The sequence below is a fragment of the Chelonia mydas genome, chromosome 1, assembly GCF_015237465.2.
Source record: "Chelonia mydas isolate rCheMyd1 chromosome 1, rCheMyd1.pri.v2, whole genome shotgun sequence".
In the NCBI taxonomy this organism is placed as follows: domain Eukaryota; kingdom Metazoa; phylum Chordata; order Testudines; family Cheloniidae; genus Chelonia; species Chelonia mydas.
In genome coordinates, this window is record NC_057849.1 from 331,989,313 (window position 1) to 332,009,140 (window position 19,828).

General features: G+C 44.3%; 1 protein-coding gene across 2 annotated transcripts in view; it reads left to right on the forward strand.

Annotated features, from left to right (window-relative positions):
- Positions 1-16,105: 16,105 nt before the first annotated feature.
- The window catches only part of FRMD4A (FERM domain containing 4A), a 550,199-nt gene continuing 546,476 nt past the window's right edge, over positions 16,106-19,828 (forward strand). The window contains exons 1-2 of one of the 2 annotated variants that reach the window (XM_043552722.1): positions 16,106-16,422; positions 16,867-17,003. In XM_043552722.1, coding sequence (XP_043408657.1) covers positions 16,959-17,003 — 45 coding nt within the window. In that variant the 5' untranslated portion in view covers positions 16,106-16,422; positions 16,867-16,958. Of the gene's footprint in view, positions 16,423-16,841; positions 17,004-19,828 lie in introns of those variants that run through there. The other variant, XM_043552728.1, reaches the window with a different exon arrangement.

Here is a 19,828-nt window from a genome sequence, read left to right on the forward strand (position 1 = left end):
TTTCAGTGCCTCTCTGTCTCTTCAGTGCCTATCTGTAAAATGGGGATATCAGTAATTCCCTGCCTCACAGTGGTGTGGCGAGGGTACACTGACTTCTAGTTCTGTGGCTGTACAGTGCTTAGCACAATAGGTTCAGTCCATGACTGAACAAATAATACATTCTAATCAAGATTGTGAGGCACTTAGATAGTATCTTAATGTTAATATAGATATGTCCCAGAAGTCCTTAAGCTCCATACTAGTTTGAGCAACTCTGGTGATTCATTCTGTAGCCAGAGCCTGTTGTCTGTGTGCACTTTGTTCTGGGTGATGGTGGTTGAGGAAGGGGAAGCACTCTGAAGAATTCACCTCATCACTAACTTCGCCCCCCACTGAGGGCATCTGCCTTCACATCATCAAGGCAGTCTTCAGCCTCAGTGGTCTCCCAGTCAAATAGTGACAGTGGCAAATAATGTCCTTTTCCCATCTCTGGCTGGTAGACAGCTGCATCCCCTTTTACTGAATTCAGACTCAGCCAAGACGTAGCTTCACAGGCATGTGAATCCCAGGTCTGATTACTGTAACCCTGAAAGTAGGTATGAAATCGCCAACCGTCAGGCTACAGTTGGTTCAGAATACGGCTCAGAGAGTTTGCTCAGAAAGACGTGCTGTGAGCACTGCTCCTCAGTAGCCTGCTCTGCAGCCTTCTCACTGAATAGCAGGCCATGTGCAAGGTTCCATTCCTCATCTTCCCAGCTCTCCACCAGACTGGCCCAAGTTATCTGAGGGAAGTGCCTCGCCCAGTGTGAGTGTGACCCTGTCCACAACAGCTGTGTTCCACTGGAACAGTGGAACTGTCAGCCTCCAGGAGAAGGCTCCTTTGTAAGACAGACCAAACTCTTGGCCACGATGTGCAAATCTGATCAGCACCACCTCGAACCTCAGCCCTTCAGAGCAAAATGCAAAACCCATTTCTACCTCACCTTCCTAGAGACAGAGATCATCTTTACAATTTCACTTCATAATGATAGGAGGCACCATCCCCCTCCCATGGTGCTGGGTACAACAGAGAAACCCAGATCTCATGTTTTAAACCAGTCAAGCTGGTAATTTTGCTCTGATTGACTCCTGCTAGGCCTCAGCTGGAGTGTTGCTTTTGCTTCTGAGCATTGTGTTACAAAGAGACAAAACTGGAAAGAGCTGGTTGGAGAGTAACAGAGACAAGGAAAAGCTTTGGAAATGTACATAAGAGGAAAGGTTAAAGTGACTGGAGAAATTAGGAGAAGGAGCTGAGATAAGTGAGCAGGTGACCTGACAGCTGCTATTTACAAATAGCCAATAGGAAATATTTAAAAAGGAGAGGGATCAAATATTGTGGCTGCTCAGTAAGGACAAAACAAAGGTGTAATGTACATAAACTGCAGCAGAGAAAAGGGCTAAGAAAACTTTGAGTATGATTTAGGTTTGCCATCACTGCAGATGTGCAAGACTAAGAACCAGTCTGAGCCCTTGTCTTACTCACTGAGGTAGGAATCTAAGGGTGTGTCTACACTGGCAAGTTTCTGTGCCACCAGTTATACCACTTTTATTAAACCGCTGGAATTAAACCGCTGTTGCATGTCCACTCTGTGCTCCTTGTGACGCTGAAGTGCATCCACATTAGCAGCTCTTGCAAGGGCAAAGACAGTGCATTGTGGTAGCTATCCCACTGTGCAACTGGCCGCAGGGTTTGCAATGCCTTGTGGAGCAGGCACAGGGTCACATGATGCAGGTTTCCCAATCCCATTGTTCCATGGGCATCCTACTACATTGCCACCTGCTTTTCAACTGAAAGGGGTGGGGGAAGAGTGTGTGATGGGAGTGTGTATGTGTGTGTGTATGGGCGGGGGAGAAGAGAGAGACTGTGTGTTTTGGGAGACAGAGCGCGTGTCAGCATGTTATCTTGTAAGTTCAGACAGTGGCAGGAAGCAACTAGTCCTGAGGCAGGGAGAGGGGGAAACCCCAACATCAGCCCCACCTCCCTCTCACACACGCACACACACACCCCTGCCTCTGTGTTCACCAGCACAAACATTCCACATTAATGGTTTGCTTTGTGTCCCGGAGCAGACCAGCACAGCAAGCAAGGGCTGTCAGAAACAGTGCTTTGAAAGGGGAGGGGCCATGTCTCCAGGGTAGCCGAGTTCACAACAATGAGCAGAGCGGTCACTTCAGGCATTATTGGACAGCTCTGGAGGGCAATTACAGCGCAGAAAGCAATCAAGTATCTACACTGGCAATAGAGCGCCGGAGCCTCCGTGCAAATAGACTCACGACTTTCGTCAAGGTGGTTTTTTTGCAGTGCTGCAACTGAGGAGTTTCTGCGCACAAAGTGGCTTGGCAGTGTGTACACGGCTGCAGTTTGAGCGCAAAAAGCTGCTTTACGGCACAGAAACTTGCCAGTGTAGACAAGCCCGAAGACCTTTCGCCCAACCTCTTTGCTCACCATCCCCATATCTTTGGGTCTGGATCTGGTGTAGAGCACAGCCCCTCATCTCCAGATACTCCCCCTTGCTGCAAGTTGGTGACAAGGGGCAGGGAGTGGGAGTGGCCGTGGCTCCATTCCCTTGTAAGGTGGTGTGGCCGCCCCTTCGAGTCCGCCTCTGCAGGAGGTCGTGCCTCTTTGCTGTCTGGTCTGCTAGAGTATGCTCACAACCAAGGATAGGGGGAATTAACGGTACTCAATAGGCCCTGGCCTTCAAGTAGGGCGGGGCAGCAAACTATCAGGATTCTGGCCTGCAGTCAGGCAGAGCTGCAGCAGTTTATACGCCCAGCCTTCCAGTAGGATGGAGCAGCAAACAGTCAGGGTTCTGGCCTGCAGTCAGGCAGACCTGTAGCACCAAGCACAGGTTGTCCTGTTGTCCTGGCTCTGGTGGGCGACAGACAAACATAGGGGCTCTTGGCCTACAGAGGGGGAGTACTGCCACCCCAGGGACGAGATGGCAGGGGGACACGGACCTATCCAACTCCACTGTGTCCCAGCCCAGGGCCCTAACAGTGGCAGAGTGGTCTGCCACTGGGTCAGCGGGGAATGCCCCCGCAACACTGACTGTGTTTCCGGTGGTATCCCAGCCAGACGGTAGTCTGGTTCCCCTGGACTGCTTCCTACTCTCCCCCTCGGGTGTACCTGCATCCAGGGATCATCCTCAGTCTTCCTGGATACACCACCAAGGGTAGTGGTAGCAGCTCCTCAGGGTCAGGGCTCTCTGGAAGCTTGTGCCTGTCCTCAGGGCAGCAGTGGTTCACCTTGGCATCCTGCTCCAGCAACGGGGAAGGAGCATTTCTCTCCCTTGGCAGCTCTTTCTCAACTAACCTGCTGGGCCGGCCTTTTATACTTCCTTTTCCTGTCCCACACCTCTGCTTCCAGTCTGTGGGGCATGGCCCTCCTGTTTCTGCCCACCAGGTGGCTTGCGGCATTCCCTTCTAGTCCGCCTCTGAGGGAGGCTACGCTTCCTTGCTACACCCCTCCACTAGCTGACCAGAATAGCCAACCAGTTGTGAGGTGGATGGAAGTAGATTGCACTAATTTCATGTTCACAGACTGAAGAACTTCCTTCCTGTTGCCAGGGTGAGACTTCTGAAACTCTATCCTTCCTTAGGCTGCTAATGGGATGAAGCAGATATGCCCCTCACTCAGGGCTGGGAGTAAAGTCTCAATCTAGCACTAAAATAGACATCCAACTACTAAGAATGGATTAAAAATTGTGAAACTGATCCTTCCTTAATGCAGAGAGTTGGAAAACAAGGTCCCACTGGAACCAAAAGATTCTACGGTGCAAAGTTCCTTGCCTCTACCTTTTACTTTTTCTTAGTAATGCTACTGGAAGTAAAATTCTTGCATGACCCAATATGCAGATCTAGCTGTGGGGAAGGCTGGTGGGCATTTAACTTGTATGGAGTTGTGTCTGGAAGAGGAGCTGCTGTTGTTTTTAAAATATTTTTGAGAGCTCTTGGGGATTCCAGGTGCTCTTATGCCTCTGAAAAGTAGGTCAGTCAGCACACATGTAGCCTAACAGGTCACTTAAAATGCCAGTGATTAGGCTTTTCAGGACGCTTACATTAAGTTTGTGTAGCTACTGTATTTTAAAGGCCCTCCAAGCCCTATGTGGGGCCTTAATAAATCCAGCCTTTTTTAATTAACACTGAATGAGCCTGTCTGGGTTATTATCTTATAAACCTCATATCAGTACAAACCAGCCATCATATAAAATTTGAGGCTTTTAATTGAGTAACACCGTTATAGACTGTTAATTAATTATCATGTCATCATTAAGACAGTCTTTGTGATTAACTGCTATATAATATGTTTATTGCCCAGTCATTAACCTCAAATAATAATTAAAATATTTTAGTATTGCATCAACATGCAATAATTATTCTATTTAATTTAACTGTGCTCTTGAGAACCTTAGCCTGACAACTATCAATAACAAAGGTGTGACACCCACAGGAGTACTAGCGAGAGGCTGGGCTTTATTCCTGACTTCATAGTAAAGGTTACAATAGGTTATTCCTCTGTAGCAACATTGGTGTCCATATCCACTGTGTTTACTGACCTTACATAGTGCCTGATCCAAAGCCTGTTGAAGTCAATGGAGAGACTCCCACTGACTTAACTGGACTTTGAATCAGGCCCTTACACCAGATTAAAACCTTGTCTTCACAGGTATAGGGTAGGCTGTGAATTTAAGCCACTACAGTTACACCAGTATAACTCTGTGTGGCCACTCTTATTCTGGTATAAGAATGAATGCCTTTTCCAGGTTTGCTTATGTCACTTTGGAAGTAGTATAAAATAAGCCCCCCCAAAAAGCCCTAAGAATATCCACATGGAGGATTTAGCCATATCAGTTTAATTATACTGGTACAACTGGAAAAATATCCTATGCAGACAAACCCTTAATCAGAAATAACTTCACTGAAATCAGTGAAGTTACACCAGGGTAAACTTGGTATAAGTGAGTTTAGAATAGGTTTCCTGTGATTTTAGTTACCCAGGGCCGTCTATCTCTTGGTCCCTTAAGAAGAATTTTTCTCTGGGGACCCCACTCTCCTGTCCAGCCACAGACGTCTTGGTGGTTGTGTCCACAGCTTTGGAGTTTGGTGACGAGATGAATGTCAACTGGCTAGATAGCACATGAAGCCAGGTACCCTCATTCAGTCTGGGGAGAACCTTACTTATCTAAAAGAAAAGGAGGACTTGTGGCACCTTAGAGACTAACCAATTTATATGAGCATAAGCTTTCGTGAGCTACAGCTCACTTCATCAGATGAAAGCTTATGCTCAAATAAATTGGTTAGTCTCTAAGGTGCCACAAATACTCCTTTTCTTTTTGCAAATACAGACTAACACGACTGTTACTCTGAAACCTTACTTATCTAATTGTTCCACTGAAGTGAATGGGACTGTGACAGGATCCCCAGGGTGCAGCCTGGGACCATGGGACCGCTGTGCCCCCTTAACTCTCCAGCCTGGGCTGTCTCTCTCAAAGCTTTGCTAGTGACAACCAGCAAACCCCTCCAGGAGCTATCATCACTCAGCACAACTGCATGTGGAGCCCCACACCCAGCTAGATTGCATGAATGCTTCCAGAGCCACTCATGAATCACACAGAGAAAGGCACCAGCCAAATTCCCCCTGCTTCCAGCCTTGTACCTCAAGAATATACCATCTTGCACTGCTCAAGATGAGCAGTGAAAATTTATTTCCCATTCATCGATGGAAAGTAGATATACACTAGCCTTTGTAAACCTGAGCAAACACCCTTACCAAACACTTCAGGAAAACTCACCGGTAAAGATAAACAATTAAACAAATTTATTGACTACAAAAGATAGATTTTAAGTGATTATAAGTGATAGGCAAAAAGAGTGGTTACCAAAAGAAAATGAAATATAAGCACACAGTCTAAACTCTCAACCCTATTAGACTGGACAACATCAAGATTAAGCAGTTTTCTCACCCCACTGGATATTGCAGTTCATAGTATGCAGGTTTCACCCTTGAAACCTGGGCCAGTCTCCTCTGTTGGAGTCTTCAGTCTTCTGAGTGTCCTTGTTGCTTGCAGCGTAGGTGGGGGAAGTAGAAAGGCCTAGCATGTGACCACTGTGTTCTGTTTTATACCCTTAGTCCATGTGCTTGGAGAACACAAGTCCAGGCATGTGCGGTGGGTATTGCTGATTCACAAGATGAAGCAATACCCCTGGTGTATCTCCTTTGAGTGAGTCATTGAATTGTAACTCCTCTGCTGAACAATGGCTGGTGATGTCTGTTCAGCACCCACCTGGGCATTGGTTACCTCCCTTGTCATTGTCTCTGGAGAGCTAGTATCTGGGCGTTTCCCAAACTCTCAGCATATTTTAGTGACAGCCATACGAAACAATTCTCATAACTTCATATACCCTAATGATATACATATTTAGATAGAACGATGGCTTTCAGCGGATCATAACCTTTCCCGATACCTCACACGGCCTGCTTTATATGAAATATCACAACTGTATATCAATGATGAATATGGGGGTTACAGGGCACTCCCCCAAGGTATAGAATGTCACAGGGACCACTCACCAGATAAGGTATAACTGAAAGGGAGCAAGGGAGAAAAAAAAATGGGCCCATAGTAAGTACCCTGCTTCGAATTAGGACCAAGCCATTGGCTTTCTTCACAGCACCCCTTAAATGTGGTTGTCCCGTGTCTAAAATTGGCCCTATATTGAGTTTGGCTGATTTTCTAATGATATTTTTCCATGTTACGTCCTCACGTGGGACAACAAATGGTGCCTCTTCAGCTGCCTCCAGTGTTCCAGGCCAACTAGCAGGAAAGAATGGTGGAGTAACCACAGACTTCCCTTCTCCCTCAGGGCTCCAGTGTTGTCTCTTCTGTTGACAGCCTACTGGCCCCAGCACCATCCAATTCTCTCTAAATTTGGTAGGAGAATCCTCTGACCCATAACTATATTTGCCAGGAGCTTCTGATAAGATTCTGGAAAGAAACAGTTAGGATCTAGTGGGATCTGTTCAGAGGCCATGATTAATGATTTTTGAGCAATTGGGTTTGTGGAGGGGAGTGTAGGAAGGAGAAGAGAAGAGATAATGGGATAAATCTCTTTCTATGGCTTTATTACAGCAGAATGAATAATTCACAAAGGATAAATTATTTGCTAGAGTCATCCTCTTTCCCTGCTTGAGGATATTCTATGAGTAAGTCAAGAAGTCCTCAGATTTGCCTGTTCAAGTTTATGTGATTTTAAATCTATTTCTCTGCAGCTTGGTTATGACTGTCAGAAATTCAAGCGGCATCGCTTTGTTGCAATTTGTCAGACTGTCCCATGGAATGATTTCTGTACTCTGACTGGATGAATGCAGATGCACTTCTGGTATGTGTATTGGCACATGCAAATCACAGAATTTGGTTTTTGAGAATGAACGTCCAGTTGAACTTGATCACTTGAATATAGGTAGGAAGAAAACACATACAAGAGTGCAAACATTAGTGAACAGAACGTCATTCTAGCCTGTATCATTGACACTGGAGCTGAGTTTAAATGGCAACAGTCAGATCTGAATTCTGAACACCACAATGATTTGCAGATATTTGGATGTGGGGCTTGGGCTTGGGTTTGGGCCTGTCTTTCAATGCTAAACCAAAAATAATAAGATTATCATCAATTCATGGGGAGTTGGATCAGATCCCAATGGGTGCCTGATCCCATAATCCTTACTCACTTTGAGTAACCTTTTTCATTCAATGTAAATAGTACTACTTATGTGCATAAGTACTGCTCATCATGGGTAAGGGTTGGACAATACTGCCTTTTAAGAACATAAGAGCGGCCATGCTGGGTCAGACCAAAGATCCATCTAGCCCAGTATCCTGTCTTCCGAAAGGAGCCAATGGCAGGTGCCCCAGAGGAATGAACAGAACAGGTAATCATCAGGTGATCCATCCCGTGGCCCATTCCCAGCTTCTGGCAAACAGCGGCTAAGGACACCATCCCTGCCCATCCTGGCTAATAGCTATTGATGGCCTATCATCCATGGATTTATCTAGTTCTTTTTTGAACCCTGTTATAGTCTTGGCCTTCACAACATCCTCTGGCAAAGAGTTCCACAGGCTGACTGTGCATTTTGTGAAGCAGTACTTCCTTTTGTTTGTTTTAAACCTGCTGCCTATTAATTTCATTTGGTAACCCCTAGTTCTTGTGTTATGAGAAGGAGTAAATAACACTTCCTTATTTACTTTCTCCAAACCAGTCATGATTTTATAGACCTCAATCATATCCCCCCCTTAGTCATCTCTTTTCCAGGCTGAAAAGTCCCAATATTTATTAATCTCTTCTCATATGGAAGCCGTTCCATACGCCTAATCATTTTTATCGACCTTTTCTGAACCTTTTCTAATTCCAATATATCTTTTTTGAGATGGGGCAACCACATCTGCATGCAGTAATCAAGATGTGGGCGTTACCATGGATTTATATAGGTGCAATATAATATTTTCTATCTTATTATCTATCCCTTTCTTTATGATTTCCAATATTCTGTTTGCATTTTTGACTCCCACTGCACATTGTGTGAATATTTTCAGAGAACTATCCAAAATGACTCTAAGATTTCTTTCTTGAATGGTAACAGCTAATTTAGATCCCATCATTCTATAAGAATAGTTGGGATTATGTTTCCCAATGTGCATTATTTTGCATTTATCAACATTGAATTCAATCTACCATTTTGTTGCCCAGTAACCAAGTTTTGAGTGATCCCTTTGTAGCCCTTTGCAGTCTGCCCGGGATTTAACTATCTTGAGAAGCTTTTTATCATCTGCAAACTTTGCCACCTCACTGTTTACCCCCTTTTCCAGATCATTTATGAATCTATTGAATAGCACTGGTCCCAGTACCGACCCCTGGGGGACACCACTATTTACCCTCTCAATTCTGAAAACTGATCATTTATTCCTACCCTTTGTTTCCTATTGCCTTTTAATAATTAAAGTAATAATGATATTATTACTGACTAATATAGGGAATTATCTCCCTACTACCTGAATAATAGCCCCTTAACTACTATATTCATTCCCTGTTCCACAGGCTCACACACTGCACTATTTCCTATTCAACACTATTCATACCTCTAAAAGTCATTCTATGATAGACAGGAGAGAAGGTTTCTCGCTGCTCTTCTTTGCCCACAATGGATCATTGTAGCATAGATTTAGGACTTATCTATACAGTGGGATAGGGTTGCCAGGCATCCAGTTTTTGACCTGAACGCCCGGTCAAACAGGACCCCTGGCGGCTCCAGTTGGTACCGCTGACTGGGCCGTTAAAAGTCCAGTTGGAGGCACAGCAGGGGCCTGGGGCTAAGGCAGGCTCCCTGCCTGCCCTAGCTCTGCATGTCTCCCAGAAGTGGCTGCCAGGTCCCTGCGGCCCCTAGGCACATGAGCAGCCAGGGAGGCTCTGTGCGCTTCCCCTGCCCCAAGTGCCCGCTCCACAGCTCCCATTGGCCAGGAACCATGACCAATGGAAGCTGAAGGGGTGGTGCCTGCAGATCCCATACCCCACACCGATATCCCAACCCCTTGCCCCAGCCCTGAGCTCCATTCTACACTCCAAGCCCCTCATCCACCATGGCTTAACAACCATGTAAAAGAAGCAGTGAGAGATAAAAAGGCATCTTTTAAAAAGTGGAAGTCAAATCCTAGTGAGGTAAATAGAAAGGAGCATAAACACTGCCAAATTAAATGTAAAAATGAAATAAGAAAAGCCAAAAAGGAGTTTGAAGAACAGCTAGCCAAAAAGCCAAAAGGTAATAACAAAATGTTTTTAAGTACATCAGAAGGAGGAAGCCTGCTAAACAACCAGTGGGGCCCCTGGACAATCGAGATACAAAAGGAGCTCTTAAAGACGATAAAGTCATCGCGGAGAAACTAAATGAATTCTTTGCTTCAGTCTTCATGGCTGAGGATGTTAGGGAGATTCCCAAATATGAGCTGTCTTTTGTAAGTGACAAATCTGAGGAATTTTCACAGATTGAAGTGTCACTAGAGGAGGTTTTGGAATTAATTGAGAAACTTAACAGTAACAAGTCACCGGGACCAGATGGAATTCACCCAAGAGTTCTGAAAGAACTCAAATATGAAATTGTGGAACTATTAACTGTGATTTGTAACCTGTCCTTTAAATCAGCTACTGTACCCAATGACTGGAAGATAGCTAATGTAACGCCAATCTTTAAGAAGGGCTTTAGAGGTGATCCTGGCAATTACAGACCGGTAAGTCTAACGTCAGTACCGGGCAAATGAGTTGAGACAATAGTAAAGAATAAAATTGTCAGACACATAGAAGAACATAAATTGTTGCGCAAAAGTCAACATGGCTTCTGTAAAGGGAGAGCGTGTCTTACCAATCTATTAGAGTTCTTTGAGGGGGTCAGCACACATGTGGACAAGGGGAATCCAGTGGACATAGTGTACTTAGATTTCCAGAAAGCCTTTGACAAGGTCCCTCACCAAAGGCTCTTACTTAAATTAAGTTGTCATGGGATAAGAGGGAAGATCCTTTCATGGACTGAGAACTGGTTAAAAGACAGGGAACAAAGGGTAGGAATAAACGGTAAATTTTCAGAATGGAGAAAGGTAACTAGTGGTGTTCTCCAAGGGTCAGTCCTAGGACAAATCCTATTCAACTTATTCATAAATGATCTGGAGAAAGAGGCAAACAGTGAGGTGGCAAAGTTTGCAGATGATACTAAACTGCCTAAGATAGTTAAGACCAAAGCAGGCTGTGAAGAACTTCAAAAAGATCTCACAAAACTAAGTGATTGGGCAACAAAATGGCAAATGAAATTTAATGTGGATAAATGTAAAGTAATGCACATTGAAAAAATAACCCCAACTATACATACAATATGGTGGGGGCTAATTTAGCTACAACTAATCAGGAGAAAGATCTTGGAGTCATCGTGGATAGTTCTCTGAAGACATCCACGCAGTGTGCAGCGGCAGTCAAAAAAGCAAACAGGATGTTAGGAATTATTAAAAAAGGGATAGAGAATAAGATGGAGAATATTTTATTGCCTTTATATTAATCCCTGGTATGCCCACATCTTGAATACTGCGTACAGATGTGGTCCCCTCATCTCAAAAAAAGATCTACTGGCATTAGAAAAGATTCAGAAAAGGTCAACTAAAATGATTAGGGGTTTGGAACAGGTCCCATATGAGGAGAGATTAAAGAGGCTTGGACTTTTCAGCTTGGAAAAGAGGAGACTAAGGGGGGATATGATAGAGGTATATAAAGTCATGAGTGGTGTGGAGAAAGTGAATAAGGAAAAGTTATTTACTTGTTCCCATAATATAAGAACTAGGGGCCACCAAATGAAATTAATGGGTAGCAGGTTTAAAACAAATAAAAGGAAGTTCTTCTTCACTCAGCGCACAGTCAACCTGTGGAACTCCTTGCCTGAGGAGATTGTGAAGGCTAGGACTATAATGGGGTTTAAAAGAGAACTGGATAAATTCATGGAGATTAAGTCCATTAATGGCTATTAGCCAGGATGGGTAAGGAATGGTGTCCCTAGCCTCTGTTTGTCAGAATGTGGAGATGGATGGCAGAAGAGAGATCACTAGATCATTACCTGTTAGGTTCATAGAATCATAGAATATCAGGGTTGGAAGGGACCTCAGGAGGTCATCTAGTCCAACCCCCTGCTCAAAGCAGGACCAATCCCCAATCAAATCATCCCAGCCAGGGCTTTGTCAAGCCTGACCTTAAAAACTTCCAAGGAAGGAGATTCTACCACCTCCCTAGGTAACGCATTCCAGTGTTTCACCACCCTCCTAGTGAAAAAGTTTTTCCTAATATCCAACCTAAACCTCCCCCACTGCAACTTGAGACCATTACTCCTTGTCCTGTCCTCTTCTACCACTGAGAATAGTCTAGAACCATTCTCTCTGGAACCACCTCTCAGGTAGTTGAAAGCAGTTATCAAATCCCCCCTCATTCTTCTCTTCTGCAGACTAAACAATCCCAGTTCCCTCAGCCTCTCCTCATAAGTCATGTGTTCCAGACCCCTAATCATTTTTGTTGCCCTTCGCTGGACTCTCTCCAATTTATCCACGTCCTTCTTGTAGTGTGGGGCCCAAAACTGGACACAGTACTCTAGATGAGGCCTCACCAATGTCGAATACAGGGGAACGATCACGTCCCTCGATCTGCTTGCTATGCCCCTACTTATACATCCCAAAATGCCATTGGCCTTCTTGGCAACAAGGGCACACTGCTGACTCATATCCAGCTTGTCGTCCACTGTCACCCCTAGGTCCTTTTCCGCAGAACTGCTGCCTAGCCATTCGGTCCCTAGTCTGTAGCTGTGCATTGGGTTCTTCCGTCCTAAGTGCAGGACCCTGCACTTATCCTTATTGAACCTCATCAGGTTTCTTTTGGCCCAATCCTCCAATTTGTCTAGGTCCCTCTGTATCCTATCCCTGCCCTCCAGCGTATCTACCACTCCTCCCAGTTTAGTATCATCCGCAAATTTGCTGAGAGTGCAATCCACACCATCCTCCAGATCATTTATGAAGATATTGAACAAAACCGGCCCCAGGACCGACCCCTGGGGCACTCCACTTGACACCGGCTGCCAACTAGACATGGAGCCATTGATCACTACCCGTTGAGCCCGACAATCTAGCCAACTTTCTACCCACCTTATAGTGCATTCATCCAGCCCATACTTCTTTAACTTGCTGACAAGAATACTGTGGGAGACCGTGTCAAAAGCTTTGCTAAAGTCAAGAAACAATACATCCACTGCTTTCCCTTCATCCACAGAATCAGTAATCTCATCATAGAAGGCTATTAGATTAGTCAGGCATGACCTACCCTTGGTGAATCCATGCTGACTGTTCCTGATCACTTTTCTCTCGTGTAAGTGCTTCAGGATTGATTCCTTGAGGACCTGCTCCATGATTTTTCCAGGGACTGAGGTGAGGCTGACTGGCCTATAGTTCCCAGGATCCTCCTTCTTCCCTTTTTTAAAGATTGGCACTACATTAGCCTTTTTCCAGTCATCTGGGACTTCCCCCGTTCGCCACGAGTTTTCAAAGATAATGGCCAATGGCTCTGCAATCACATTCGCCAATTCCTTTAGCACTCTCGGTTGCAACTCGTCCGGCCCCATGGACTTGTGCACGTCCAGCTTTTCTAAATAGTCCCTAACCACCTCTTTCTCCACAGAGGGCTGGCCATCTACTCCCCATGTAGCGATGCCCAGCGCAGCAGTCTGGGAGCTGTCCTTGTTAGTGAAGACAGAGGCAAAAAAAGCATTGAGCACATTAGCTTTTTCCACATCCTCTGTCACTAGGTTGCCTCCCTCATTCAGTAAGGGGCCCACACTTTCCTTGGCTTTCTTCTTGTTGCCATCATACCTGAAGAAACCCTTCTTATTACTCTTGACATCTCTTGCTAGGTTAACTCCCTCTAGGGTACCTGGCGTTGGCCACTGTTGGGAGACAGGATACTGGGCTGGATGGACCTTTGGTCTGACCCAGTATGGCCCTTCTTATGTTCTTATGGTCCTTTCCGGCCTTAACAGCTATAATTTTCTGGCAGCATGGCTTGTGTCCTGCTGAGGTTTCCTTTGATAAAGTTGGATCTGAAATTTGTGTGTTTGTATGTATGGGGGGAGGGTAATTGTTATATTCTCTCTTGTTTTCAGTTCTTGTTAATGTCCTAGAGGACTCAAATTCTGACCATTAGGGGTAAGATTTTCCATATATCAAATACCAGTTAGCTACCTAAAGAAGGATCAGGTTTTAAGAAGTGCTCAGTATTCAGCAGCAATAACTGCATGGGTATAAATCCTTCTAAACACAGGCTGGTTTGTGCTCAAGTCGAGGGTTAAACTGTTTGCCTAGTTTCCAGATGGGAAAACATTTTCCCCTCAGCCCCACGACATACTACCAGTGACTTAGGGATGGTGAATAGAGCTGGGTAGGAAACTATTTCCTCATTCCATTAAAATTTAGGAGTTTTCCTGTTCCACACTGGGAAGAAATCAAGACTTTTTAAAAAATTGGGGTGTGGGGAGGGGAAGAGCAAGCCACCCTAGAAAGCCAATAGCCTGGTGGTTAGGGCACTCACATAGAATATGGGAGATGCAGGTTTAAGTCCCTGCTCTGGCTGAGTCTGAACCTGGATCTCCCATTTCCCATGTATGTGGTTTATCTAGTGCAGGGGTTCTGAAACTGGAGGTTGTGACCCCTCAAGGGGTTGCAAGGTTATTAGGTGGGGGGTCGCGAGCTGTCAGCCTCCACCCCAAACCCCGCTTTGCCTCCAGCATTCATAATGGTGTTAAATATATTAAAAGGGGTTGCACTCAGAGGCTTGCAGTGTGAAAGGGGTCACCAGTACAAAAGTTTGAGAACCATTGATCTAGTGGGCTATTGGCTATCCTGGGATCTCTCTCTGTGTAACCAGAAAGTCCATCCTGATCCTAAGAAATTTTTGTTGGAACATTTCCACAAAAAGTTTCAATTTCGATGAATAGGCATTTTCCAACAAAAAATGTTTCATCAAAAAATGGCAACCAACTCTAGTGGTAGAATCTGTATCTGGAGCATTGCTAATGTATCTGGTGGTACTTTCCGACCATCCCCACAATGGGTCTCACCAGCCCTTCTCTGGCATTTATTTGTCAGGGGGGAAGACCACAGTCTCTTCCTCGCCTATGACTTTGTACCCAAGCCATATGTGCTGATGCCGTGGGTGCTCCGGGGCTCAAGCACCCACCAGCCTCAGCTGTTTGGTGGCGCTGCTGATCAGCTGTTTGGTGGCTGGTGGGAGGCACTTGGGGGAGGGAGGAGAGCAGCAAGCCGCAGGCACCACAAACCAGAACTAGCTCCCAGTCTTTGGTTAGGAGTTCACCCTACAACTGTACTCTTTATAGAAGCTGGAGATTGAAGAGACCTCTGTGATCAATTTATTATCTTGCCATTGCAGGACTGTTGACTTTACATTGGTCCCACCCATCTCTGGAAAATTTTATAACGAGTGGCTCCAAAAACCAAACAACCCACCAACCCTAAAGGCACTTGCCTGGGAACTGTGAAAGTATCTCACATTTGTCAGGCAGACTCTAGAGTTGCAGAGCTGGCTGTTTATGCGGCTGTGTTATCCTTGTAATCACACAAATACAGAGCTGTATAGTTCCACATGTGGGTTAGTACAGGGAAAACTTGAACAGCTGTAGCCTGTGGGTATTTGCTGTTGATGTTTAAAATCTTCTGTTACATATTTTATATTTTGATGCCCTTAGACATTTTTTAAAAGGTTGCTTTCATCTCCTCCCCCCCCCCCCCCAAATTCCCCTGTCTCGAGTTATTTAAGGAATTTGTCTCTGTCTTCCTTGGAATATTGTCAACCTCCTGCTTCTCCTCAGAGAAGAGTGTTTTGTTTGCTTATTTTTGGTGCAGTCCGGGGGTATAACAACTTGTAACATCCCATGCCGGAAGGAGAGGGAGACTAACCCAGTGGAGAGAGAGACAGTAGCCTGATGGTTAGGGTGAAATCCTTGGGGTGGGGAGATTTTACTTCAATTTCCTGCTCCATCCATAGACTTTCTGTGTGACCATTCTGTGCCTCAGTTTCCCACCTGCTTTAAAAAAAGTGGGAATGATACCTTGAGGTGGGTTGTGAGGATAAAAACATTAAAGAGGAGCTCAGGTACGATGGACTTGGGTGCCTTACGAGTGCCTTAGATAGAGTATTCCATAGGGGAAGTTCTGATAATTACCTTGATATGCTGACACTTTAAACTGGTGGCCTTCACAATAGAATGCTTTATTTTCTAAAGTTCTGTGAAAACCAATCTCTTTCACTTAAATCCGATATTTAAACAAGTGGCTTCTTCTCAGGCTAATTTGTCTTGTGTCTTAACAGTCTCCCATCCCCACAATTAGCCTTCGACGTCTGTCTGAGCTGTAGACGCTCCACAGGGGATCCTAACATGTAGCCTTATGGAGGGGAGTGCGGGGGGGGGAAGATTCCTGGCTCTGCTGTTTGCATGTGGTACAGCCAGTGTGATCAGAGCGCTAACAGAGCAGGCTATGTAATTACATGTCTCTAGTAAGTGTGTTAGCTCCACAGGGAGCTGGGTCCATTTGGAGAGGAGGAGAAATAGATTTTATTTTTTTGGGTAAGGTGAAAAGGGTCAGTGCATAACCCAGTTCTCACTCGAATATGATAAAGGTAATTGTTGCTCTCAAGTGAATGCCTGGCGCTTCCTGGTTCTGCTCCTCTCGTTCATTGCTCATGTCTGTATTATGCAGACGTCTGCTTTCCAAAGAGAGGAGCAGGTTTTTATGAGAAGAGAGAAGAAAATTGCCCATTTTGGAAGCGGTATGTTGTGATATTTATTAGCATTGTTTCTGCATCAGTACTGCGGGGGGAAGGAGCAGAGAGTCTGGGATATTGCTGCTTTATCCACAATAAAGATAATGACAATTAAATCAATTAATCGTATTCAATATGGTGGGTGTGTGGGGGAGGGAGAGGGTTGTATCCTGTATTCTAACCTCTCATGTAGGTGTTTGATATGAGTCTTGTGTTCCTGCAGCTTACTGTAGCTTTGTACATCTAATCTTTAAATATCCTGCAGCTTCCGATATCTCATTCTTCCAGCAGGCTCTCCATTCCATTTCTCTCCTCCCCCTAGTGTAAAATTTGGCCTAGCTTCAGCTTTTTTCCTGGATTGAAAAGGGGTGGTTGTTGTTTGTTTTTTTTTCCTACTCCATCTCTAGGAAAATGCTATCTGACCCTGATTCTGGATTTCTATTTTTGTAGCTTGCTGTAGGTGCTGCTGGATGCTTTGCTGTGATACAGGGCCGAAGGCTGACCAAATCCGAGGGAGGATTTGTATGTAGGAAGAGAAGGTTATGGCTGTTCAGCGTGCTCCAGAATCTGCTCTTAGCTTGTTGATGGTAAGTGCTTGCTGAAATGTGGAGCTTATTGAGGGGCTGGTGGGGAGATTGCATGGATCCTGAGCAGAAAATCACTGAGAGACCGTGTTGACTACATGCTTTTCTTTAACAGGTCCTGGAGAACTTTGAAAATGAGTTCATTTGGAACATACATAGAAACATTCCTCTGATGGTGGTTTTAAGCATATTGACCACTAATAATGTTCATATTTTGAAATGCCTTTAATATACAGGTATATTTGCATCTTGGTTTATCCCAACCTGTAGAGACTTCCACATAGTTCATCATATGAGAATCTAAAATCTGTCTTTTCTTCCTTCTGCTTTCTCTCATTTTTTCCTTGCTAATTGCAAGACAGCTAAATGCCAAGGAGTCTTTTCCCCCATCAATCCATGTACATATGTCTTTAACTATGAATGGATGCTTAGAGATGATGCTATTATCATCATTTGGTAAACCAGTGAATAGTCACTTGACTAGCTAATGAGTATGCTGGACGTGATATTGACTACAACCTGTAGAGAGAAATGGCTAGTGTTTATATGAGACATTTACTACATGTTGCGCTACTGACCTACTTTTCAAAGTTCTGCAGATTTATAATATTTCAAAGAAGATTATTTAGCATAAAACGTGGCAGCTGAGTCCAGGAAAATAATGGTATCTTGCTGCAATTAAAATAAACCTTTGGTGGCATCAGAGATGGATGTTAAGCTTTATTTTTGTTTCAATCTCTCTCTCTCTTTTTTAAAAATCATTTGTGTTGCCATTTTCTATGCTGCAGCATAAGAAGGAATTTTAGTGTAAGATCTCTGCTGGATTTGTTTGTGTCCAAATGTCTCCGTAACATTTCCACAAGAGGCTTTTTATAAGCAAAGAGCAAGTGCAATATATATATATATATATTGATCTTTGCTTTCTGACTGAGAAAGGGAATGTCTCCTGGAACATAGCATTTGCAGACATGATGAGTTTATCAAGGGGATGCTGCAGGATAATAGGTCTGTAGCGTCTTGAGTTGTTAACAAAGGTCAAGCTGAGAAGGGCAAATCTTATGTCTGTTGCTTGAAACCCTAAATACGCTATTAAATGTACTGATGATTTGTTTTTATATTTGTTGGAGACTAATGTGCTATACAGGCTGCCCTTTCTTTCTTCCATCTCTCCCAGGCTTTTTAAATGGTCTCTTCCTTTTCCCTGCCTCTGACCTTTCACAGGTATACTAAAAGGTCCCCAGTTTCTAAAGCAGTCAGTGCAAATAGTCGTAGGAGGAATTATTATTTTTGTTTTACTTCTGTCTTAATTCTCAGCCTGTATTTTTATCTTTCCAATTTACCCCCCACCTTGTTTTATTTCTTTTAGCCAATTCTGTATGTTGGGTGAAATTCTGTCACTGTGCAAAGCTGCCTGAAAAATGTGCACCCAAAAATCTGAGTTTCTACCGCTCTGTGCACAACAAGGCATGCCCACATGTATATGCATCCTGTATTCTACCTTGCAGTACTATTTTCTGCAGTTTACTGTGCATCTAATCTCTAAATATCCTGCAGCTTCTGTTATCTCAATTCTCATGCACCTGTATGTAACATATCGGCAAATTTTGTGGTGTAGATCCCTTTAGTGGCTACTTCGCTAGTGCATAACTGCCCAATACTGCTACCAGCTATTGGAGCTACTCCTTTAGCTAAAGTGGTAGGGTTGTGTGCCATGGATCTGAAAGTCTTGGTTTCTAACCCTTCTGGCAATCTGTTTAGAGAGTTGATATAGTGCTGGGACAGGGAAATATGCATTGAAACTCAGTAACAAATGCCCCAAGCTTCTAGGTTCAAATGTCTCTTTGGGGCTTCTGTGCAAAGGGGTGTTGTTCTGGCGTATTCTGAATGGGATGAAGATTTGTAGCTAAAAAAATTCCACTGCCCTTTTGCCTCTGCTGTTTGTTTTGTTTTGTTTTGTTTTCTGGTGTATGACGAGATGTAGCCACCAATCAGAATCCCCGCCTTTGCCTCTATTTAAAATGCATGCTTGAGCAGCCTGCCCTTGGGTCAGTAACAAATACCTACATCATCCTGCTGTAATGAAACCTTTTCTCCGAATTCCCCTACACTAAAAGGATTAAACCCTTCACCTTCAGGAAATAGCTCTTAATGCTGTGGTGGGCTATCCACATCAAGGGAACCTTTTCTAAACATTTTCAGTACCACACTTTCCCATCAGTAATGTGTGCCTCAAGGGTTCCATCATCCTTTTTTTTTTCAGGCACAAAAGCAGTGCTGTTGGAGAAGGGTTACTTCTCTGTGCATGCTATAAGACTACTATTACTTAGCCTTTAAATGGTTCTTCCAACTGGAGATCTCCAGGCATTTACCTAAGGTGGTGATGTTATCCCTATTTTACAGATAGGGAAATCAAGGCAGTTAATGGGCTTGCCCAAGCTCATACACACAGTAAGTCAGTGGCAGATATGGGTATGTAGATGACCCAAACACTGGACCATACTGCTTTCCCAAATGCCACTGGCAATTGTCATGGAAAATTATCATTTGTGGTCATGCCCACAGCATGCTAGGCACTTCCCATATGTACCAGCTGAGTATGCCCCAAGGGGCTCACAGATTAAGGAAAGACAGGCAGACAGGCCTGGTCTGCACAAGGTTTAACTAATGGTGTGATCTAGTTAAATCAGTGCAAACCTTGTGTGGACAGTCTTATTTCAGTTTATTATTATTTTTATTTATTTATTTGTGTAGCACTAGTGCCTAGCAGCCCCAGTGATACACCCAGGACTCCCAATGTGCTAGGGCCTGTACAAACACAGAACAAAAAG